Source organism: Aspergillus brasiliensis (genome assembly GCF_001889945.1).
Source record: "Aspergillus brasiliensis CBS 101740 unplaced genomic scaffold ASPBRscaffold_7, whole genome shotgun sequence".
Lineage (NCBI taxonomy): Eukaryota > Fungi > Ascomycota > Eurotiomycetes > Eurotiales > Aspergillaceae > Aspergillus > Aspergillus brasiliensis.
This window is the reverse complement of record NW_027137448.1, coordinates 1,263,405-1,285,501: the sequence shown is the minus strand read 5'-3', so window position 1 is coordinate 1,285,501 and position 22,097 is coordinate 1,263,405. Positions and strand designations below refer to the sequence as shown.

General features: G+C 52.3%; 10 protein-coding genes across 10 annotated transcripts; 5 read left to right on the top strand and 5 right to left on the bottom strand.

The window, feature by feature from the left end:
• Positions 1–746: 746 nt before the first annotated feature.
• ASPBRDRAFT_55883 (Rab family GTPase) lies at positions 747–1,690 on the bottom strand (the record flags this gene model as incomplete). Its single annotated transcript, XM_067627460.1, has 5 exons — positions 747–1,094; positions 1,159–1,350; positions 1,435–1,461; positions 1,522–1,541; positions 1,621–1,690. 5 exons carry the CDS (start codon positions 1,688–1,690, stop codon positions 747–749), a joined length of 657 nt encoding a protein of 218 aa, XP_067478515.1.
• Positions 1,467–2,208, bottom strand: ASPBRDRAFT_607126 (uncharacterized protein). The gene is made up of 2 exons (XM_067628262.1): positions 1,621–2,208; positions 1,467–1,541 (listed from the first exon to the last, which is right to left on the bottom strand). The coding sequence occupies exon 1, from the start codon at positions 2,086–2,088 to the stop codon at positions 1,717–1,719; it is 372 nt and encodes a 123-aa protein (XP_067478514.1). The 5' UTR covers positions 2,089–2,208; the 3' UTR covers positions 1,467–1,541; positions 1,621–1,716.
• Positions 2,209–2,260: 52 nt separating this feature from the next.
• Positions 2,261–4,496, top strand: ASPBRDRAFT_55882 (putative phosphoinositide phosphatase (Sac1); the record flags this gene model as incomplete). The annotated part of the gene is made up of 3 exons (XM_067627459.1): positions 2,261–2,468; positions 2,532–4,267; positions 4,320–4,496. The coding sequence occupies 3 exons, from the start codon at positions 2,261–2,263 to the stop codon at positions 4,494–4,496; spliced, it is 2,121 nt and encodes a 706-aa protein (XP_067478513.1).
• A 434-nt stretch (positions 4,497–4,930) lies between these two features.
• ASPBRDRAFT_44181 (tetrahydrofolate synthase) lies at positions 4,931–7,221 on the top strand. Its single transcript, XM_067625137.1, has 3 exons — positions 4,931–5,304; positions 5,371–5,508; positions 5,589–7,221. Exons 1-3 carry the CDS (start codon positions 5,287–5,289, stop codon positions 6,990–6,992), a joined length of 1,560 nt encoding a protein of 519 aa, XP_067478512.1. The 5' UTR covers positions 4,931–5,286; the 3' UTR covers positions 6,993–7,221.
• A 197-nt stretch (positions 7,222–7,418) lies between these two features.
• Positions 7,419–9,095, top strand: ASPBRDRAFT_127712 (glycylpeptide N-tetradecanoyltransferase swoF; the record flags this gene model as incomplete). Its single annotated transcript, XM_067617998.1, has 4 exons — positions 7,419–7,472; positions 7,553–7,992; positions 8,049–8,832; positions 8,898–9,095. The coding sequence occupies 4 exons, from the start codon at positions 7,419–7,421 to the stop codon at positions 9,093–9,095; spliced, it is 1,476 nt and encodes a 491-aa protein (XP_067478511.1).
• A 649-nt stretch (positions 9,096–9,744) lies between these two features.
• ASPBRDRAFT_55879 (uncharacterized protein) lies at positions 9,745–11,751 on the top strand (the record flags this gene model as incomplete). Its single annotated transcript, XM_067627458.1, has 2 exons — positions 9,745–9,793; positions 9,869–11,751. The coding sequence occupies 2 exons, from the start codon at positions 9,745–9,747 to the stop codon at positions 11,749–11,751; spliced, it is 1,932 nt and encodes a 643-aa protein (XP_067478510.1).
• Positions 11,752–11,885: 134 nt separating this feature from the next.
• ASPBRDRAFT_127170 (class I SAM-dependent methyltransferase) lies at positions 11,886–12,868 on the bottom strand (the record flags this gene model as incomplete). Its single annotated transcript, XM_067617944.1, has 2 exons — positions 11,886–12,553; positions 12,622–12,868. 2 exons carry the CDS (start codon positions 12,866–12,868, stop codon positions 11,886–11,888), a joined length of 915 nt encoding a protein of 304 aa, XP_067478509.1.
• Positions 12,869–13,273: 405 nt separating this feature from the next.
• On the bottom strand, positions 13,274–16,202 carry ASPBRDRAFT_179462 (uncharacterized protein). The gene is made up of 2 exons (XM_067619903.1): positions 15,789–16,202; positions 13,274–15,708 (listed from the first exon to the last, which is right to left on the bottom strand). Exons 1-2 carry the CDS (start codon positions 16,064–16,066, stop codon positions 13,395–13,397), a joined length of 2,592 nt encoding a protein of 863 aa, XP_067478508.1. The 5' UTR covers positions 16,067–16,202; the 3' UTR covers positions 13,274–13,394.
• Positions 16,203–16,308: 106 nt separating this feature from the next.
• Positions 16,309–18,232, top strand: ASPBRDRAFT_44178 (alpha/beta hydrolase). The gene is made up of 6 exons (XM_067625136.1): positions 16,309–16,451; positions 16,537–16,659; positions 16,741–16,814; positions 16,884–17,084; positions 17,146–17,952; positions 18,033–18,232. Exons 2-6 carry the CDS (start codon positions 16,550–16,552, stop codon positions 18,095–18,097), a joined length of 1,257 nt encoding a protein of 418 aa, XP_067478507.1. The 5' UTR covers positions 16,309–16,451; positions 16,537–16,549; the 3' UTR covers positions 18,098–18,232.
• Positions 18,233–18,694: 462 nt separating this feature from the next.
• On the bottom strand, positions 18,695–21,836 carry ASPBRDRAFT_207856 (elongation factor G). Its single transcript, XM_067621811.1, has 4 exons — positions 21,572–21,836; positions 21,357–21,468; positions 19,271–21,300; positions 18,695–19,209 (listed from the first exon to the last, which is right to left on the bottom strand). The coding sequence occupies exons 1-4, from the start codon at positions 21,778–21,780 to the stop codon at positions 19,155–19,157; spliced, it is 2,406 nt and encodes an 801-aa protein (XP_067478506.1). The 5' UTR covers positions 21,781–21,836; the 3' UTR covers positions 18,695–19,154.
• Positions 21,837–22,097: the final 261 nt, after the last annotated feature.

Genomic DNA, 22,097 nt, shown 5'->3' with positions numbered 1-22,097 from the left:
GCAAGTAAAAGGTAGGATTATTTATCGAATTCCGTCATGTTCATCTATGCTTTGCGCGTCTATAAGATTTACCTTGCTTCAAACACCTACTGTATGGAGTCACTGAAATTAGTAGATGGCTAGTCCAGATCCGATGACTGAAGGTGAAGTATTATATAGGCATAGCATACTGAGAGTCTCAGGGAGAACGACAAAAAAAAGGTAAGAAAGTAACATGAATTCAACCCATCAGAAAGGATACAGACGCCAGGAACGAGGAAACAGAGACAGGATAGAACAACGCGGAACGAAGAAATCATGGTTCATCCCTGTCGCATAATGTCTAGACAGTCAAATCCAACCGTGCCAGTACAGTATAAAGCTCTCCCCCCACATCCAATGATGGTATTTGAAAAGCTTCGCTTGTCAGATCAATGTTCATTGAGAAAGACTGATGGAAGCCCGAATGGATCGTCGAGTTCAAACCCGTTGGGGTAATTGAATCCCCAGGGAAGCAAGAGACACCTATACGACGCCGGTCGGCCAAAGTTGCAGTAATCACGGCACCATTAGAAAGCCATAAAACAGTCTTGTTCGAAGTCGCTGACGGCTTGCACACTGTTTGCCCAGCGTGCCGGTTCACATTCAAGCTAGAAGACACACGTCTCCTGCATCTAACGATAGCCCATGCGAAAGGAGGAACGGAAGAAAAAGTGAATTAGATCGAAGATTGACACACAACAGTTGATATACGCCACTTGGAAAGCCTAGCAGTTGCAGGAACCGGCACCTTGGGTACCGGGTGCTTCTGGCCGCAGGTCGACACCGGGACGGGGAGTTGTGCGCAAGTTTCGAGGGCCCGCCTGATCAAGAGGGAGCTTCTTCGCGATTGCCGTGAATAGTTCCTTAACGTTCGAGGAGGTCTTTGCAGATGTCTCAAAGAACAGAAGACCAGCTTCACGTGCATAGGCTTCGGCGTCAGCCGTAGGAATGGCTCTCTTGTCCGGGCTCTCCGTCACCAGATCGAGCTTGTTTCCTGCAAGGGCGATGACGATATTCTCATTTGCCTGACGCTGCAATTCCTTCACCCACGACTTGGCTTTGTCCAGCGACGACTGCTCAAAGTTACGATCAATTAGTTACCGTAGGAAATGGAGTAGGTCGAGCCGGGAATCATACAGCCTGAGTGATATCGTACACAACTACAGCGCAGTTGGCGTTCCTGTAATACATGGGGGCCAGAGACTTGTATCTCTCCTGACCGGCTGTGTCCCATATCTCGAACTTGACCGTCGTGCTTTCGTCCAGGGAGATGGTTTGTGTGAGGAAGGCGGCGCCAATGGTCGACTCGCGATAATCATCAAATTGATCCTAGGCAGCGTTAGACCCAGTAACTCGTCCGGAAGCCCGTTTATTGTATGAAAAATTTCCGGAAATATCGACGAGTTATCCCACCTTGACGAATCTCAGTACTAGCGAACTCTGTGGAGTAAGAGAGTTAGCGACCGCTATTTAGAACCCTGAAGGTTACAAAATCCCAACCTTTCCGACGGCGGACTCTCCTAAAAAGGGCGAACAAAAACCATATGTCAGTACTTTTGACGCACACTATAGTGGGGCCAGTAACAGGGGGACACCAACCCAGCAATACAAGCTTGAACTGAGCGAATCTGGCCCCGGGACGGGCGCCTGCTGCGGCTCTGGAGGCCATAGTCGATATGGACGAAGGAGCAACTTTCACGAGAAAATGCCAGAAGAGACTAGCGCCCACAGTATAAGCACAAAAGGAAGCTGGATGAGGTTGATAGTTCGAGATGAAGGGAGGAAACAAGTATTGGAGGCGGACTCGGGATGCTGGGAGGTTTGATGGCGGCCTGCCGGTGGTAGATGACGAAGGGATTCAGCCACACCTGGCCCAAGCCGACTGGCCGCTCTGCGGGGCGGTGTGGCGCCCTGGCCGATTCCGTCCGCGCCAGCCTTCCTTATCACCACCAGCACATGCTGGCACAACGAGGTGCTGCTGTGAGGTACCTCCGTCTCTCTTGCTCCCGAGCCTCCCTGGAGATCATCCCGGGGTTCCCTGAAATTACGTCTCTGCCTGTTGTCCATTCGTGCCTCTCACCTTCCTTTCCCTTTCACTTTCTCCATCCCTCTTGCGCAATATGCGTTGAATGTTTCTACCACACTCTTTGACCCTCCCCTGATCTATACCTTTTTTTAGTATCCTCTCCCTTCTTCCTTTTCAAGCTTCATTCATCCACGTAGTGGGTAAAGCCCGACAATGGCTGCCTCCGTTCTCCCGTTTCGTGACATCAATTTGCACGCCGCCTCCTCTCACTATGCCTTCACTTCACCCTCGTCCCCCAATGCTCCGACACTTGTCGTTGAGCGCCCGACCGGCGACTTGCGGCTCAGTAACGGCACCCTCTCCGGAGCTAAGCGCATTTCCAGTATTGCAGGCATTCTGGGTATTATCAAGCTGAAGCTCGGTGAGTTCATGCTAATATACTGCTCTGTCCGTTTGTATTGGCACATCATACTAATCTGATCAGATAAATATATCATAGTAATCACTAAGGCCCTGCCCGTGGGGCGGCTACGCGGCCACATGGTCTATAAGGTTGCGGCGACCGAGTTCTTGCCCCTGCGTGAGCGCTCTCTGCACGACTATGATGAAGATACATATCTGGCACTGTTGAAGGAGCTGCTTCGCACGGGCCCAATGTACTTTTCTTACGCTCTGGATATCACCAATAGCTTCCAACGCCAGTCCCAAACCGACCCTAACCTTCCCATGTGGAAACGAGCCGACGATCGATTCTTCTGGAACCGTTTCATTCAGTCGGACCTTATTGACTTCAGCCTGGGAGAACATGATGTTACGGGGGTGCGCTATGGACCACAACCTGGAGTTGACCCGTATATTCTGCCTGTCATGTTCGGAATGCTTCGCATCACGCCCGCGAAAGTCAAATCCACCTCTTTTACATTTGCTCTTATCACCAGGAGATCTAGGTACCGTGGTGGGACAAGATACTTCTCCCGCGGTATCGATGATCAAGGCCACGTGTCCAACTACAATGAGACAGAGCAGATCGTTATACTTAATGATGCGACGGGGGGTCTCTCGGGATTCTCTGGAGGCCAGTCTCTAGCGAAAGACAAGTTGGGTGGCTCAGCGCAGGACCTTCAGGTCATGGCATTCGTACAAACCAGAGGAAGTGTTCCTGTGTATTGGGCCGAAGTCAACAACCTAAAGTATACACCGAAACTGCAGGTCCGTGGGGTTGAAACCGCCGTGGACGCTGCTCGTAAGCATTTCGCTGAGCAGATACGTGTCTATGGCGAGAACTACTTGGTCAACCTTGTGAACCAGAAAGGCAGAGAAGAGCGTGTCAAAACTGCCTACGAACAGCTGGTTCGCATTATAGTGTCGTCCTCTACCGAGAGCACCGAAGCGGACGAAATAACGTCAGAGAAGGTGCATGCGGTGGAGCCCGGACTCAGACAGAGGGAGTTGGACCGACTCCACTACGTATACTTCGACTTCCACAATGAGACAAAGGGTCTCAAGTGGCATCGTGCGGAGTTGCTGCTGGATCGGCTAATGGACGGTCTAACACGAGGTGGATATTTCCGTGGAGTAGAAAATCCCGGTGCTCCTGGTGGCCAATTGGATACACGCTCAGCGCAGTCCAGCGTCGTCCGGACGAATTGCATGGACTGTTTGGATCGTACAAACGTCGTTCAGAGTATGCTGGGACGTTGGGCTATAACACGCCAGCTCGTTGACGCAGGGGTCCTGCAGCCTGGAGAAGCAGCAAACGACGATCGCGACTTTGAAAACCTATTCCGAAACATCTGGGCAGACAATGCAGATGTTGTGTCCAAGGCCTATTCCGGTACTGGCGCGCTGAAGACCGATTTCACCCGGACTGGCGAGCGCACTCGCGCTGGTATGCTGCAAGACTTGAATAACTCCATCACACGATATGTACGGAACAACTTCATGGACGGTCCTCGACAAGACGGGTTTGATGTCTTCCTGGGAACCTATCTCCCGCCGAACTCTACCCTGGGGAACATCCAGCTCTTCCTGGACCGTCGACCACTCATCATCCAGTCTGTTCCGTATATTTTTGCTGCCGGAGTCTTCTTGATCACAGTAGCCGCCTTCACAAAACGCTTACCCGACTCTACCGTGTGGCCTTTGCGCTTCTTTGTTCTGTTCTGGTTCATTGTGAGCGCCTGGTGTGCACGGTTTATCCTTGCTCATGGCATGCTCTATGTGAGTCTTGTTGTCCTCCTTTTTATACCTGCATACTGACCTGATGAAACAGGTAAACTGGCCGAAATTGAACACACCTACAGCTGGCTCTGAGGGGTATCAAGATGCGCTCATTAAGGCTCGCTCTGATCCTATCGTTGGCCAACTACTCCCAGCGAGAAGGCACCAGAGAGGCTACAGCAATGCCCGGCTGGTGTTCCTCGAGGAGGGCAAAACGAGGATCGAGTAGTCTGTCTCGCCCATACTTTCCATCCACTTCAACAAAACTAAGCATGTTACATGACCACTACGTGTTGCTGTACATTTAGTGTTGTTTGCCTGTTCACCTGGCTTTAGATCCGTTTACGTTCTTGCTCCGTTCCTTCTTTCCTTTCTTTATTCCATATTCCGTTTCCAAGTTCTGCTCTTCGGTCTTCATTTCTTATTATTACTCTTTATAGAAGTCCATCGACCCTAATGTGATACTAACACTGATGGACGCACCATCGGCTGTTTCAAGTCTTACCTCTGCCCACGTAAGAGTAGAAAACAAGTAATCTGAACGAAGTTCACTCTTTCCTGATCGTGTTTCCGCTTCCGGCTTACACATCACATGACAGAAGGGAGCATTCTTGCTCTCAGCAGTCAGCGGTAACGGCCCATCCATACTTCGTATGTGATGATGAAAATGACCATGACAATTGACAATGACTTAACTATCAAGGATAACAGCGGGACGGCCCACAAAGAGCCATATTAGCCAAGTTGATTTGCCGGATAACTGGATCGCTAAAAGGTAATCGGGCTTAGCGTCAGTACTGCCGGCAGAACAGCTTGAACTCCATAAGCCAATTTAATCGGAGCAAAAGGTCACTCTCACTCTAATTATTGGTACCGGTGTGGTAATCGACCTGCAACCCCTCAGTCTCTAACAAGGCACGTGAGCGGGTTCTTACTTGACCCTCATGAGGGGCATTCGAACATTTTCTCCTTTCTATAGGTCTTGCCAGCTGCGTCGACACTTCTCTTGTGCCCCAGTCATGTCCCGCAATTATGAGGTAGGCGCACCTCCGACCGGATGCCGATGACTCAATAACTGGAATACCATTCTAACAGTAACGCAGGCTGCGATTGCAGCCCTCAATTCGCTGCAAACCAATTTCGCGGTGGTTGAGGAACTGAGGAAGTCGGTCTCTAGGAAGGACATGAACCTACGCTCTCTTCCAGAGACTGTAGAGTGGCTTCGACGCATTGGTTACCAGGTTGGTACCATTTTCCACAGCAGAGTGATAAGCCGTGAAGTCTTGTCCGTCATAACTAATGAGACTCTCTTGTCTTATAGCCTTCGGACTTGAACCAAATAAATCCTATCCACGTTGCCGGAACGAAGGGCAAGGGCTCGACGTCATCTTTCATCTCCTCCATTCTGTCCCAGTATACTCCCTCTGGATCCGCAGATGCCCCCTCGCGCAAGCTCAACAAGGTCGGACTTTACACCTCACCTCACTTGCGATTCGCCCGGGAACGTATCAAGATCGACAATGCGCCGCTCTCCGAAGAGAAATTCGCCAAATACTTCTTTGAGGTATGGGACAGACTCGAGGAGGCCGCCCAAAAGGCCGGCGAGGACCCGACAAACCTACGAACCAAGCCGCAGTACTTCCGGTATCTGACTTTAATGGCTTTCCATACCTACATTAGCGAGGGGGTAGATGCTGCTGTCATCGAGTGTGGTATTGGTGGAGAGTACGACTGCACAAATGTTATCGAGAAGCCAGCTGCGACTGCGATCACTAGTCTGGGCATTGACCACACTGCCATGCTCGGGAACACCATTGAAGAGATCGCTTGGCACAAAGGCGGTATTATAAAACCTGGTACCAAAGCGTTCAGTGCGCCGCAGCCTCCAACCGCGGAGAAGGTTCTATACGATCGTGCAGCGGAGAAAGGCACTCAGCTTGAAATAGTGAGAGGTCACCCCGAGCTCACCACTACTGGAGATGTAAAGCTTGGTTTGGCTGGCGATTTCCAATATACCAATGCCGCAGTCGCCGTTGCTGCAGCTGCCGAGTTCCTCAGAAAGGTTGGCGTTGAAGATGTCCCTTCGGATATCCTTTCGAAGCCTTTGCCGCCAGCTTTCCGCAAAGGGCTGGAATCTGCCCAGCTGGGAGGTCGCTGCGAGACGCGATATGAGAAAGATGTCACCTGGTACCTTGATGGAGGCCATACGTTGGAAAGTATTAGGCTCGCTGGCCAGTGGTTCGCTTCCCAGGTGCAAGCCAACTCTTCGTCTACTGCGGCCGCGAACAAGAAGCTGCGCGTTTTGATCTTCAACCAGCAGACTCGCGATAGCAATGCTCTTGCCGAGGCTTTGCATGAGACCTTAGCTGCAGCCTTGGGCGCGGAACAGCCGTTCACTCATGCTCTCTTCTGCACAAACGTCACCTACAAGGATGCAGGCTACCGTCCTGACCTGGTTAGTATGAACACCAATGCAGATGACGTGCAGAGACTACAAGTCCAGAAAAGTCTTGCGGAAAAGTGGCATTCGATTGATCCCCGCACCGAGGTCAAGGTGTATGGTACTATCGAAGAAGCCGTAGACTTTGCTCGGGAACTCGCGACAAGAGAGAGGGGTCTTGTAGGTCAAGATGAGGCACCTGTCATGACCTTTGTCACAGGTAGCTTACTCCTTGTCGGTGGGTTTTTGGATGTAATCGAGACAAAGCCCGGCAAGTACACCTGAGTGTACCCGCGCAATTCTTTTTTTGTTTTCTTACTGCCTCACCATGAGGTTTCAACAACAATTCTGGTGATACCCGCAAACCAAGGCTGGTGCCTTATTTGCATGATTTATGGTCCAATGATGTCGAGATAGCATTAGAAGGGGCGTCTGATCTCTTTCAACAAAACTCTTATTATCTTGTATATATACTAAGTCTCCAATAAAATAAGCGAGACGGTGTTGTGGATCCAAACCAAGCTTCACTGTAGTAGTGTTTATCACTCGTAGTGTAGGGGTGGCTGCCAGTACCGCGGCAGTCCGTGTAAGCTCTCCTCCCCGCGCAGGAACGGCGGCGACGTGGGGCTGCTTAGAAAACCTTCCCGTGTCCACTTTGGTCCGAACCCCTCGAACTTCGATTCATTATCATTCCCGCTGCTACAAGCTGTGATGTCGGACCCCAAGGATAACAAGGGCAAGGCCCCTGAGGCGCCCAAAGCTGAAGTAAGTGGCTTCCAATTCGTGAACACGGACTTCTCATGCCCCTCAATGTTTGGCGATCGTCTAACAAGCAGCTACTCTAGGATGCGCCAGGTAACAAGCTGTCCACCAAGGCAGTGGAGGCTCTGCTGGAGAGCAACGCCGCCCTGAAGAACGAACTGGCCGGAATGGACAAGGACAAGGCTGCGGAGGCTCTGCGAAAGATGGATATTGCTGAACTGTTGACGGGTCTCGCTGTGGGCGGAAAGAACCAGAAAGACATGGCTTCGTACAAGTTCTGGCAGACACAGCCGGTGCCTCGATTCGATGAGGCGGCCAACGATGCTGGCGGACCCATCAAAATCATCGACCCTGAGAAGGTGTCCAAGACTCCCGATACGCTGATTGAAGGTTTCGAGTGGGCGACGCTGGACCTTACCAACGACGACGAACTCCAGGAACTGTGGGACTTGCTGACATACCATTATGTCGAGGATGACAATGCCATGTTCCGGTTCAGATATTCGAAGTCATTTTTGCACTGGTTGGTTTACGCGATCATGTTCTCGAAGACGGTTACTGACTGAAATGGGGTTTCAGGGCTTTGATGTCTCCGGGCTGGAAGAAGGAATGGCACGTCGGTGTCCGCGCCACCAAGTCTAAGAAGTTGGTCGCTTCGATCTGCGGTGTTCCCACGGAGGTTCGCGTTCGTGATCAGAAGATCAAGGTGACGGAGATCAACTTCCTGTGCATCCACAAGAAGCTGCGCTCCAAGCGTTTAACTCCCGTCCTGATCAAGGAGATCACCCGTCGCTGCTATCTTAGTGGTATCTACCAAGCCGTTTACACTGCGGGTGTTGTTTTGCCGACGCCTGTTAGCTCTTGCCGGTACTACCACCGCCCATTGGACTGGCTGAAGCTCTACGAAATTGGCTTCTCGCATCTTCCCCGTGGCTCCACCAAAGCACGCCAGATTACCAAGAATCACCTTCCTAGCACCACATCTACCCCTGGATTGCGCGCTATGGAGGCCAAGGATGTTAACGCCGTTCAGGACTTGCTGGAGCGGTATTCCAAGCGGTTTGCCTTGAACCAGGCCTTTACCCGTGAGGAAGTCGAGCATTGGTTGTTGCACAAGGAAGAGGCCGGAAAGGAGCAGGTGGTGTGGTCTTACGTGGTCGAAGACGCTGAAACCCACAAGATCACCGACTTTGTCTCCTTCTACAACCTTGAGTCGACTGTGATTCAGCACCCCAAACACGACAACGTCCGCGCCGCTTACCTGTACTACTATGGCACGGAAACTGCCTTTACCCAGGATCAGAAGGCTCTTAAGGAGAGACTGCTCATGCTGATGAATGATGCTCTGATTCTTGCGAAGAAGGTATGATCTATATCAGCTTTCCTTCATGTGAGCATTGGCTTTGGACCATACTGATCAAACCTTAGGCTAAATTCGATGTTTTCAACGCACTGACACTGCATGACAACCCTCTGTTCCTGGAGCAGCTCAAGTTCGGTGCAGGTGACGGCCAGCTTCACTACTACCTGTACAACTACCGGACGGCCCCGGTCCCTGGAGGTGTCAACGATAAGAACCTTCCTGATGAGAAGAAGATGGGCGGCGTTGGTATCGTGATGCTGTAGGGTCTGGCACTCTGTTGCATTCGTGGCACATGTGAAATGTTCTTCTGCACAATTTGTTGCAATTAATGGCGGCATTTGAGGAAGGAACTGTGGATATCTCTATCATGAATATGAATGATGTTAAAAGGTCTCTGTATTTCCTAGCGATACTAGCAGCCGATGGGTGCCTGGATCTGCACCGAAAGTAGACTAGCCGCCCGACCCACTTGTGTCATGCCTCAGGTGCCAAGGCTGCCGGGATGCCGCATGCGGGACTCGCCATCCCGTCATTAACCAAGCATCCCCCCGACTTGTCCCTCTCCTGACCATCAACAACTCGTGTACCTTATCCTTGCTTTCTCAGGTGTTGATGGATTACTTCAATCCTTCTTGCCATTCCGGCCCATTTGGTTCCTCTGAGTACCGGGGCCCCTTCCAGTAGTTGATGCATATTGATCGTCAGTCGTATACCTGAAGTGGGTTTTACGTCGTCATCACTAACGCGGCAACCAGCTTAGGAATGATTGTACTGATTTAGCTAGATGAACGTGTCCTCAACTCTCCACGACTACTCCGCTGATTGGTAGCTATAATCTGGGTCGCATATGAAACAATCTTGCTCAGCCATAACCGAGAATACTGTCGGTTCTTAAACCAGTCCAACGACAAGATGGGGTTGGGCCAGTCGACTGAATATGGGGGTCAGACGTCCTCTCCAGGTCAGTAGCTCACTGTCGTCTTCGTAATGGAGCCAGATTATCGTATCATACGATAAAACAAGATAGGCTCTTCAGAGAAGAGCAACCGTGTCTCTGACAAGACCTTAGAGGAGCTAAGCTACGTGCTTGCTGAACGGTTTGCAACCAAATGCTTCACTCCCTTGGAGTTGACTCATCTCAAAGACAACTTCTTTTCGCGCGCCATTGACCAAGGCGGCTTGAAGTATTGGAATGAGAAGATTCTCTCGGACTTTCTAGGAATCCCGGATAGCAGTGACTCTCAATGTCCTCTGGATGCGGGCCCGGTGATCTTCCGTATGGTCTCGTACCTGGGGGCATTCCCCTTTCAGAACACGCTAGCGCCGAGTGTCCTGACATTCGAGGCTATGGTGAAAGTCGTTGTCTTGCTGACAGAACGATACGGGAAAGTCTTGAGACGAGCGCGCAGGGATAGAATACGACTGCTTTTCGGCAGCCTTGCTGATGTTGGACGGAAGAGTGTTGAGCAGCAAAACGATGGTGATGAAGTGGGCGAGGATGCTGATGCACCTGCACCGAACTCTCATGTCCCAGGATTTGCCATCGATGAGCCGGCCAACGATGATTATGAGGACGAGGAGGACGATGACCTAGCACTAGCTGCTTTGGAATCCTTGGATGCCATCGAGGTCTTCAAGCACGACTCGCGCATGGACAGGGCTGTCTACGAGGCTCGGATATCTGCCAGCACACTCCGTCGCCTCTTGATGCTTCTCATAGTCATTTCGCCCTTAAAGCCTCTTGAGCCCGTAAAAACTTTCACATCCGATCTAAAAGAGAAGCGCATGGGGGCTGTTCGGTCAGAGGCCGATAGCATCATGGCAGCATTCAACCATGAGCCTTCTGGCGGGATAAGCTATAGGGACTTTGCTCGGACTGTGACATCTTCATTTCCGTATCTTTTCGATCCTCTGACACCGCTGTTCGAGCATCTCCTTTTCAGCAGAAACCTGAATCTATCCCAGAAGCGCAACAGGGCTGATTCTACGGCATCGGAGCCTGTCGAAGAAGCTCCGGAAGATGATCTACCTTCACCTCCAACTATTACGCTCCCCGGTAGTTTCGAATCTGTGATTCTTAACCCAAGCGTCGTTTCGCATCTGTCCTTCTTCCTTCCCTCATCATCCGAAAGCCTAAACTTCCTCCGCGGCAACGTGCGCCTGCACCCCGTCTTCTCGACCGTCGCGCATGGCTCCTCTTTAACCTCCTTCTCGCATCACGTACTCACCTGGTCTTCAGGCACGCTCCTCGTCCTCGAGGGAACCAACCCAGCCGGCGAAATGGTGACCATCGGCGCGTACCTACCACAGCCGTGGAAGTCACCAACCTCCTCCCAGTCCAGCTCCAAATTTTCCGACTCAGTCCTCCCATGTCTCTTCCAACTGTCACCGAAACATTTACTCCTCCAGGGAAACCCTTCCCCATCTGTAAAAGAGCAATCTAACATCCCAGCCGCCTACTTCTCCACCAGCTCAGGCATCTCCATAGGCTGCCAAATTCCCCCTTCATCGCGCAGCAATAAAAAGCCCCCTAGTCCGCATGGTGCAGGCAGCCTAACCATTGACGTGAGCCTCGAGACCGCACAGTTCCACGTCGCTCCCGTCGTCCGTAACGGCGTCTTCCTGCCCCCACCCCCAGGGTCTATTCCAGACTCCACCGTCAAAACCACCATCGAGATCTACAATCTAGAAGTATGGGGGCTGGTGCCTGACCTTACAACCACGTCCGCAGAGGGCGGCAAAAGCGCCGTTGAATTACAACAGGCGAAATGGGACTTTGAAGCGCGCGAGGCAGAACGGAGGCGCAGTGTGAATCTGAAGACTGGAGGCAGTGCCGCAGAGGAAAGTGCTCGATGGTTATTGGAAACTGCAGGATTAATAGGGGATGGCGCAGGACGACGTGCTGGGGGAAGTGTCTAATTTATAGAAAACCTGCGAAACAAAAGTTGGGTCTGCGAGAGACAGCAATAACAGTAATCCAAAGAGTATGTCAATGTTTATGAACCCTACTTCTAATCAGTCAATCAACCAATGTCCCAAAATTCTATCTAATATCAAACAAAACTTGCAACCCAAACATCCATAGACCTAACCCCCCTAATCCCCTTCCCCCCCTCCACACCCTTTAAACTCAACTCACACGCATCCCTCGCCGCCAACACCACCGCTCGTTCCCTCTCATCCTCCACAACACTCTCCACCTCCCTCTCAAACTCCTCATCCAGACAAGCCGCCACTTCCCAGCTCCCATCCAACAGTCCCCCCTCAGCCCCACCAGACACATACTCCTCCCTCTCCAACTCCCACCCAGCAGCCACCGCCAACTCCGTCAGTCTCTTCGGCCCCAGCACCGTCCGAACATTCGACTCACTGCTACTAGGCCTGCGGCTCTCCAGCGCGGCCTGCGCAAGCGCAGCTAGGACGTGAGGCTGGGCGGCAGGGTGCGTAGCGACCAAGGACCATTCGGCGAGGAGGAGTCGTTTGCTGTGCTGTTTTACGGCGCGGAAGGTCGAGAGGATGAGGGATGGGGAGGAGAAGTACCAGAGGCTGTGGGCGAGGATTGTTGCGTCGAAGGAGAGCGAAGCTGTCGATGGTGAGGGTGGTGGTGGTGGTGGTAGGGAGGAGAGGTAAGTCAGTGGGGATTGTTGGATCCAGGTGATTCGTTGGCCCAGCGGGGATTGGGAGATGTGCGATTGGGCTTGGCCGAGGGTGTAGGGGGCACCTGTGGGAGAGATGTGTATGTCAGTCTGCTGTAGGCATGTTGGGATAGGGTGGGGGGGATTAACTCACCGTAATCAAGATCTGCTGGGTCAACTGCGACGACACTCCCCTGTTCGCCTACTGCAGTGGCGAGCACGGTCGTGCAGTCCCCCTGGCCGCATCCTAGTTCGAGTAGTTTGGAGCCGGTGGGGATGTTCCAGTGTTGGAGGAGAACTAGGCGGTGCTGGGTTTGGGAGTGCTGGATGTGGAAGTGCGCTGGGTCGTGGAGGGAGATGCGCGCGATGGAGGCGGCATCGGCGTCTAGTTGGGTGGACATGATTTCAATTGAGTTTGATGGTGTTGGAGGATAGTAGAAGAGTGGCTTGGTGGATTTTGGTGTAGCTATGGGATGGGATCTGGGTAATTAGTATAGCATTTATGTTAGCTAGTTAGCTGCTGTATCGGAGAGCTGGTGATGGCGACATCTTAGTATGTGATGACTAGTAGTAGTACTAGCAGTATGGAAGTAAGCTGACCCTTGATTAACCCCGCTCGCTATATTACTTGACTCATAGAAGACCAGGGAGTCATTCCTTAAATGCAGACATTTCTTTGTCTAGTACATTAGCGCTGTCTAGGAATGAGTCAACGTACAGGTTCAATTGCATGTGACAGATAACTTCCAGCGCAATCGAGGGTCAGAGAAGAGTGGATTTGATGGTGTAGAAGGAAGAGCGATGTACACAGCTGATAGCATTGCTAACCGAAGGAATACTATTATTATCAAAACATACGTAGAATGCAGTACTCATACATATTCTAGGTACTCGAACCTATCTACTGTAAAGCTTATCTATCAATCATCACGCTCCCATAGGTGGAAGCCCCGTAGGTGGACCATAGAAATCCTTGAGTTCCTCTTCCTCTTCCTCCTCCACGGGTTTCTCGATATTCTCCACATCCGACTCCTCGTCCACCGTCTTACTCCGAGACTGCAACCTCCCACGCGCAGCCGGGACCGGAGTTCCGCTTTTCTTGCCGCTATCTTCGGTCTCGGGGGCTGGCTTGTTATCATCTGCCATTTCTCGGGGAAGGCGGTATGCCAGGAATCCGTCGGGAGCGCGTTCCGCTCGGTCCATGATTTCGTTCATGTATTTTCGTACTTCCTCAGGAGGTTTCACGACACGACCGAGAGGTTCAAGGACTTTGGGGTTGTTGGTAAAGATGCGGAATGTCACGGGTTGGTAGTATTCCTTTAGGTTGGAGTCTTTGTCCTTCTCTTTCTCCTTGCTTTCCTTCTCCTTGTCCTTGGCATCTGATTTCTTGTCTTTCGAGTCATCCTTGTCGGTGGAGGGTTTGTTAGGTGTTGCCGATGCTTCAGCCTTCTGGTCAGCTTGGGTGCTGCTGGCTGGTGCTTTATCGCCGTCCGGCTTAGGTTCGGTGGCTGAAGGCTCAGGTTTGTCGCTGGATTTCTCCTGCGGCTTGTCTTTTTCTTTATCGTCTGCTTTCCCCTTATCCTTGTCGGCCTCGCCGGCTTGCTCCTTGTTCTTGTCCGCTTTCTTCGACTTGGACTTGGATGCCTTGCCTTTAGCCCGTGGGTTGGCCGTCTCGGTGGCTGATTCCAGGGGAAATGTTGCGTTTGGATCCACCTTCCTCACGAGTAGGAACGATGCAAGAACAGTAGTGCCTCCAGGGAGCCATTCCAATATCGTGTACTCCGGGAATAGATAACGGTCACCTGAGCCTGCATGTCCGGATGTACTACTTCCATAGGGGGTCAGAGGTGACGTAAATTCGAAGACCACAGACTTGTAATTCTGTCTCGGAGGGGGCGGTGGTGGCGCTGGACGGTAATACGGTGCTGGCGACCCGTACTGCGGAGGTCGAGATTGTATGGCAGGTGGATGGCTTTGGTATGGAGGCTGCTGATAGTGTGGATGCGGAGCTCCTGGCCGCGGCGTTGGCTGCTGCTGGGGAGGCGGCATGGGTCGTACAGCCGGGCTTGCCTGCTTTTGCGGATCCGGAGTAGGAGTTGGAGCTGGCGCCACACTGGGACTCGATACCGGCTGAGACGGGGGCTGGCCTGATGCCGCCACACCAGGTTCTTGCTTGATTACAACCTGAGGGGCTGGTTTAGGTGCCTGTGGAGTAGGAGTTTGTGGCGGCTGTGGGACGTTCGAGTTCGGGGTAGGGTGGGCAGGGGTGGCAGACGGTGATGGCTTGGGGACTTGTACCTCGACACGCGGCGTCGGCTGTGGTTGCGGTTGTCCTTGAGGGGTCTGCTGAGGGGTCTGCTGAGGAGTTTGCTGACCTGGCTGCGGGGGAGGCTTCTGTGCAGAGGGAGGCTGTTGCGAAGGTTGTGAAGATTGCGGCGTTTGCTGAGGCTGGGGGTGTTGCACCGGGGGTTGTGACGGACGAGGGGGAGGATGAGAGGGGGTGGAAGGCTGGACTTGTCGTTGCTGCTGCTGCTGCTGTAGCCGTTGTTGCTGTTGTTCCCTTGCGCGAATGATGGCATTCAATTCGTCAATATGGGCCTGGAAAGCGCGGAGTTGCTCTTGGGACGCTTTGCTCGAGGCCACGACGCGCATCAACGCTTTGAGCTCAGGATCGGAAGCAGCTCGTGTCGCAAGCATCTGAATGACGGGATCTGGGCTAGGCTTCGGCGGTTGGGCAGTCTGAGGGTGCTGGGAAGCCGACGGTCTTTGCGCGGATTGAGGGCCGGGTGGACGGTGGGGTGGCTGACTTGGAGTCCGAGCAGGATGTGAAGGGGGTGGGTGGTTGCCAGGAGTGTAGCCTGGTTGAGGCGTTCCTGGGGTCGCCGGAGAGCCTTGAGGAGGATGTTGTCGTGCATGCTGGGGCGGAGCAGGGGAGTGAGGATACGGGTGGTATTGTTGAAAGTTATTCGGATGTCCATAATGGACCATCGGGCGTTGAGGGGTGGTGTATTGGATCGGCGGCGGCGCGTTGGGGTCTTTGACAGTGTACAGCATCGCGTCGAAAAGATGAGGCCCGACAACAATGTTGCAGGCTCCAACCTTTGACATGGTCTCCTTAGGTGGGTTCTTCCCTTCAATCTGCTCCCTCTTGGTTTTCTTGGGCTTGGTCCAGTATCTCTCCAAAATGCCGTCGCTTAGCCATTTCTTTTTCGATCGTTCCAGGGATGCTAGCAGAATCGCACTATTGCTGGTCAGCGGCGGATATCCTAGATATAGGCAAAAATACGCCCTCTGCGCATAGGATTAGGCGGGCACGCGTACCTCTCCGCATACGACTGATACTCTTTCTCCGAAAGAGTTGTTGGCTGCGGCGTGGCCGTAGTCGGAAGAGGCTCTCCATCCTTTATCTTCGTAGGCAAAGGGGGTTCGGTAGGTTCCGGTGGTGGCGGAGGAGGGGGAGAAGGAGCGACGACCGGCGTAGACCCCTTCTTCTTCGACTGTTGAGGCTGAGGGGATGGTCGAGACGGAGCTTCGGAGGCTCGTCGCTTCGCCGCGGGTTCGCGACGGTCGCGGGCGGGGAGTTTGCGTTTTTCAGCCATGCTGGGATGATGGAATTATTGACGAGCAGTTACACGCCAATCAGTAAGCCAGCTGATCAAGGCAGCGGACATCTCGCAGCGTTTGGGCAAGACTTGTATGATGGAAAGGGATGAGGGATGCGGAGGAGAAGGAAAAAGGCGGCGGAGAAAGTGAAGTTGGAGGCAGAAGCTGGATCGGGCAATTCCACCGCCGAGCCTCAGCATCCCCGGTTCTAATCCTCCGCATCCTTTATTCACCGTCCCTGCGTCTGGCCAGGTTGCATTGGTAGTTTCCAGGTGTGAATATCTTGAGTTATACGCCTTGTCTTGATGAAATTTTGTTGAGCGGTCGCATTCCAGGTTTGCTTATAGCAATTGGTATACGGAGCACACGGCGGGCCTCAAAGTAAGAGAATCCTGGGTATACTCGACTTGCAATTTACCTCTGTTTCCGCCCTCAAATCAACTAAATTCTGTGCTGCTTTATGTAGGCCTATAGCAGCCATGGTTGAGCTTCAGCCCATATTTAAGAAGGCCTATTGGGCCCTGGCAGCTGGTGGCATCCTCTATGCGATATTCGTCTGTGCCATGACGTATCCCGTAGTCCAGAGATTGTATGTACGCTACCTCAGTTGAATGCTTCGGTCAAGGTTTGAAGAGATCACATCGGTTAACCTGATGTCTGCTTGTATCAGTGCCCTCTACGTGAATAAAATCAATCCCACGGCGTGGCAGGACGTCAATCTGGTTGAATCATTCGGATTTCTCAGTATGTTAAACTATCTCAGTCTACCGATCACATCATACTCAAAGGACAAGCTCATTAACTGCAACAAAGAAACGCAGGTTCAGCCCTTCAACCTTGTGACTTCTGATAACGAGACCCTCTATGGATGGCACCTTCTGCCCCTGCAGCTCTGCCACGAGCACGAAGAGGAGCTCAATGCCAACGAACCAGACGGACCAGCAGACGACTACACCAAAACCACTGCATTTAAGCTCCTCAAAAATGACCCGAATGCCAGGGTCGTAGTCAGCTGTAAGTAAACACCACCTGAAGGGCAGCGACACACGAGATCTGGTACTGATAGCCACACCAGTCCACGGAAACGCTGCCCACCTCGCATCCGCCCAGCGACCCGACATCTATCGACAAGTGCTCGGTCTCTCAACACCCCAGAACCCAATTCATGTCTTCGCCATCGACTACCGCGGATTCGGTCTCTCAAGCGGCACTCCCACAGAAGAGGGCCTAATCACGGACGGAGTATCCCTGCTCAACTACCTCACCTCCGGCCCATTGAACATTCCCCCATCACGAATCGTAATCATGGGTCAGAGCCTTGGAACAGCCGTAAGCGCAGCAGTGGCAGAGCGCTTCGCATTCGGGTCCCCAGACCCCACCGCTATCCAGCCAGCACTGAAGGACCCGGAGCCCTTCGCCGGTGTTATCCTGCTAGCGTCCTTCAGCAACGTCCCAAGCCTGATCGATTCCTACAGCTTGAAGGGAATCACGCCTCCAATGCTCTCCCTGCTGACAGCCTACCCACGGATACACAACTGGGCTAAAAGCCACATCGTCGATCGCTGGGATACGGCCGCTAGAGTCGCACGTCTGTCGGGGGTCAACACTACCATCAGCACAGACGACCCTAACCCCGCTTACGCCAATAAGGGTCTCGACCTCTTCATCATCCATGCAGCAAACGACGTCGAGATCCCGTGGCAGGAGGGCAGGCGTGTCTGGGTCGCCGCCACGGGCGAGCACATCCCCGGTGCCCCTGGCAGGATAGTCCATGAAAGGAAAGACACTAACGGACCGAACGAAGTGCAAATCTGGGAAAATCAATCGACAAAGGACAACGCAGTTGTTAAGCGCGTCAGATGGGAACGCGTTAGCTACGGTGGTACGTCAACATAGAGCCCCTACCCCATCAAACCCAACAAGTAAATATTCGGCACAAAAGCTAAACTGACTGGATGATAGGCCACAACCGCGTCGCAACATTCTCCGTCGCCGCTCTTTCAGTAATGAGGGCCTTTGAGAAGTGAACATCATACCACTAGATCTCGTTATCGACACCATCTAGACTATTCTTAGATAATACAGGCTAAATACAGACCGGGGCTTCCACATGGCTCACTTTCTTTGATTTCTGCTAGCCAATAGAAACCTCGAAACGACCGAGATGTAGAACTTAGGAATCGCGAAATTCCACTTATAGGGCAGGCCAATCAAGAGGAGGCTTGGGGACGCGTTGACGCGACTGAAGAGTTTGCATTCACTGTTAGTTGGTCTAGATCTTGTGGTTGTGTTCTGACTATAGAGATGTTGTGTGCATTGTTTGCCTGTGGGTGTGGGTCTCGTGCGTCTTGTATGGGGTTGGTATATTGGTGCTTGGTGGGATACGTATATGCAATCGATGAATGGTTGCATGTTGTTGGATGAAGGTCGTACGTATATGGGAAGAGGGTATGGAAGATATTATGATCGATTTAACAAGATGGATTGATTTGGACGCTTGTGCATTCGGAGATGACATGACTTAAGAAGGGTGGTGATAGGGAAATACTATATAATTTGGAGACCATCAGTTGAAAAATACTACTAATGGAGTCACCGGAACGTGACTTGTATTCAACTATGTTCTTGTCATCACACAGGAGATTCTCTATAGCCAATATATGCTTATGATTTAAATGTATGAGAGGAGATATAACGACCATCAGGTCAAATATGTACAGTCTGAAACCGAGATGAGTTGTCTCGGGGATGGACGGCCGGGTATCCTACCAACCCGGCCCCATGGTACTGACTGAAAACTTTCCGACGCCCACAGGGCCCGTCTAGATTGCTTGATAAATAATACATGGCGCCAAATTATCTAAACATAATGAGAACATCGTCTTCGTAGTGGAATACACGCCGAGAAGGGAAAGAGGTAGGAGGGAGGATAGAGGGCGGATGGGAGATTGCAGCTTCAAGAACTCAGAAAGGAGACGTGATGGGTAGATTCTTGAAGTGCATCACTGGCGTAGGGTAATTTCACGAGGTGGGTCGACCTCCATGAAGCGTTTCCAAGCATTAAGCCTCAGGGTTGCGACAGGCTTATTTCTTGTGTCTGTCGGCCTGGGCCTTCTGGTACTTGGCGATGAGGTCCTTCCTGTAAGTGGAGTTCAATTAGTATTGGCCTTATGGTATAGGTGGCAATCAGGGGGACTTACTGGAGGTGGGGAGGCGCCCTCTCGTAGTGGCTGAACTCCATGGTGTATTCACCCTTACCCTGAGTAGCCGCACGCAGGTGGGAACTGATACCGAACATGCCGTTCAGACTGCAGTCGGCATACACGGTGAACTCATCCACACCGACCTCAGAGTCGTTGATCGTGGCATTACGCTTGTTCAAGAGAGCAATAACGTCACCCTGGAACTCGGCCGGGGCCGTCACGACAGTCTTCATGATGGGCTCGAGAACAGCAGGGTTACTCTCCTTGAAAGCCTTGCGGAAGGCCTGCTGGGTGGCGTTCTTGAAGGCCATTTCAGACGAATCAGTCATGTGAGTAGCACCATCGTTGATGACCATCTTGGTACCGAGGACCTTGTGTCCAATGAGAGGACCCTTGTCACAAGAGAGGTGGAATCCCTTCTCACAAGCGAAGAGGAACTTCTCGGAGATACTTCCACCAACAATCTGTTCCTCGAAAACGTTCTCGCCCAAGCTGCCCGTCGGCTCCATCCAACCAACGACACGGGCATAGTCACCAGGACCACCAGATTGCTTCTTCAGCAGATGGTCGAACTCGACACGCTCGCCAAGAGTCTCACGGTAGGCAACCTGGGGCGGGCCAGTCTCGCAATCGACACGGTATTCACGGCGCATACGCTCGAGATAGATTTCGAGGTGGAGTTCACCCATACCAGAGATAAGGGTCTGTTCACTCTCCGCATCAAACGTGACACGGAAAGTAGGATCTTCTCTCTGGAAACGAGCCATGGCCTTGGAGAAGTTGGCACCATCCTTGTTGTTCTTAGGCTTGATAGACAGGGAGATGACGGGTTCGGGGACGAACATGGAGGACATGGTGTAGCCCAGCTGTCCATCAGTGAAGGTGTCACCGGAGGCACACTCAACACCGAAAACGGCACAGATCTCACCAGCTCCGACCTCAGTAACGTCCTCCATCTCGTTGGAGTGCATGCGAACAATGCGAGGAATCTTGACCTTCTTGTCGTTGCGTGCATTGTAGACGAAGGAACCCTTACGGAGAGTACCTTGGTACACTCGAATATAGGTCAACTGACCGAAGTTGCTCTCTTCCAGCTTGAAAGCAAGACCGACCATGGGCAGAGAGTTGTAGGGAACGAGCTTCACAGAAGCCTCGTTGCGCTTCTTGTCAAGAGCAAGGTTCTGCACTTCGGACGGGTTGGGAAGATAGTCAATTACACCATCCAGCATCGGCTGCACGGACTTGTTCGCCAGTGCAGATCCCATGAAGACAGGGGTGAACTTCAGGTTGATAGTTGACCGACGGATGGCTTGCCTCAGTTGGTCCACGGTAGGCGTTTCTTCATTGAGGAAGATTTCGGCGATCTCGTCATCAACGTCGGCGAGAGTCTCGATAAGCATCTGCCTTCTTTCTTCGGCAAGAGCCTTGACCTTCTCGGGGATCTCATCGGTCTCGAAAAGCTCCTCTCCACTAGGCCCACGGTTGTACAACGCCTTCATGCGAAGCAAATCAACAACGCCCTCGAATTCGTCCTCAGCACCAATGGGCACTTGAACAGCGGCGGCGGGAATCTTAAGCTTCTTGTTGATCTGGTCAACAGCCTTGAAGGGGTTGGCACCCATACGGTCCATCTTGTTGACGAAGGAAATTCTGGGAACGTTGTAACGTCTCATCTGGCGGTCAACGGTGATGGTCTGCGACTGGACACCGGAAACAGCACACAGGATCATGACAGCACCATCCAAGACGCGCAGCGCTCTCTCGACTTCGATGGTGAAGTCAATGTGACCCGGCGTATCAATCAAGTTGAGGTGGTACTTCTGTTCCTTGCCCTCGGCGTCCTTCTTCACCCAGTCACAGAAAGTTGCGGCGGACTGGATGGTGATACCCTTTTCACGCTCCAGATCCATGGAGTCCATCTTCGCACCAACGGCATCACGGCCACGGACTTCGTGAATAGCCTTGATACGTCCAGTGTAGAAAAGAACACGCTCGGTACATGTGGTCTTACCGCTGTCGATGTGTGCCTAAACCGATCATTAGATGCGAGATTTCAAGCATGCCTAATCCGCCATGTCCTTACAGCAATACCAATATTCCGAACACGGGACAGACGCTCTGCTTCGACGGGGTCAAGGTTGTCGATAATGGCCTCTTGCGATAGGGTGTCGGGGTTGGCAGCGGCAGCCTCAAGCCTATGTTTATTTGAGAACAATGATCAGTAATTGGCCAAATCAAAGTATGTGGATGTAAAACGTAAACAACAATTGAGATAAACAAGAGATAATAGATGCTTACACAGCAGCAGCAGCAGCAGAAGCGTTCCTCCTCTGCTGGAAGTGCTTGCTCAGGGTAGACTGATAAGCCGGAGCCAAAGTAGGTGAACGGAGAACAGCCGTCGAAGCGCATCGCCGAGTCAGGAAGTTCTGGGACTGAAGACGGACAGAAGACCTGGCCAAGCCAGAAACAGCGCGGGATGGCAGCCGCGCAAGAGTAGGAGTCCTCATGATGATCTCCGTGCACACCGAATCTCAATCAAACGTTGGCGCTCTTTGAGTCCCCGAGCGTCTCGATCTTTTCTGCGGCTCCGAAAAAAAGTTCGGGGAAGCCAGGCACGCTGTCACGTGAGCTATACTAGGAATGATTGGCCTCCGCTTCCCCGGGTGCCATTGCAGCCAATGATCTTGGGCTTGATTCTCATCATAGTCTTATTTGAGAAGTCCAAGGGGATGTTGTATTGGAAGGTGCTGCAATTGTACATCTTTCCCGATAAGCTATATCTATCACCCGAATAGTGCACCGAAGGGGTTGTCTCTTCCGGCGT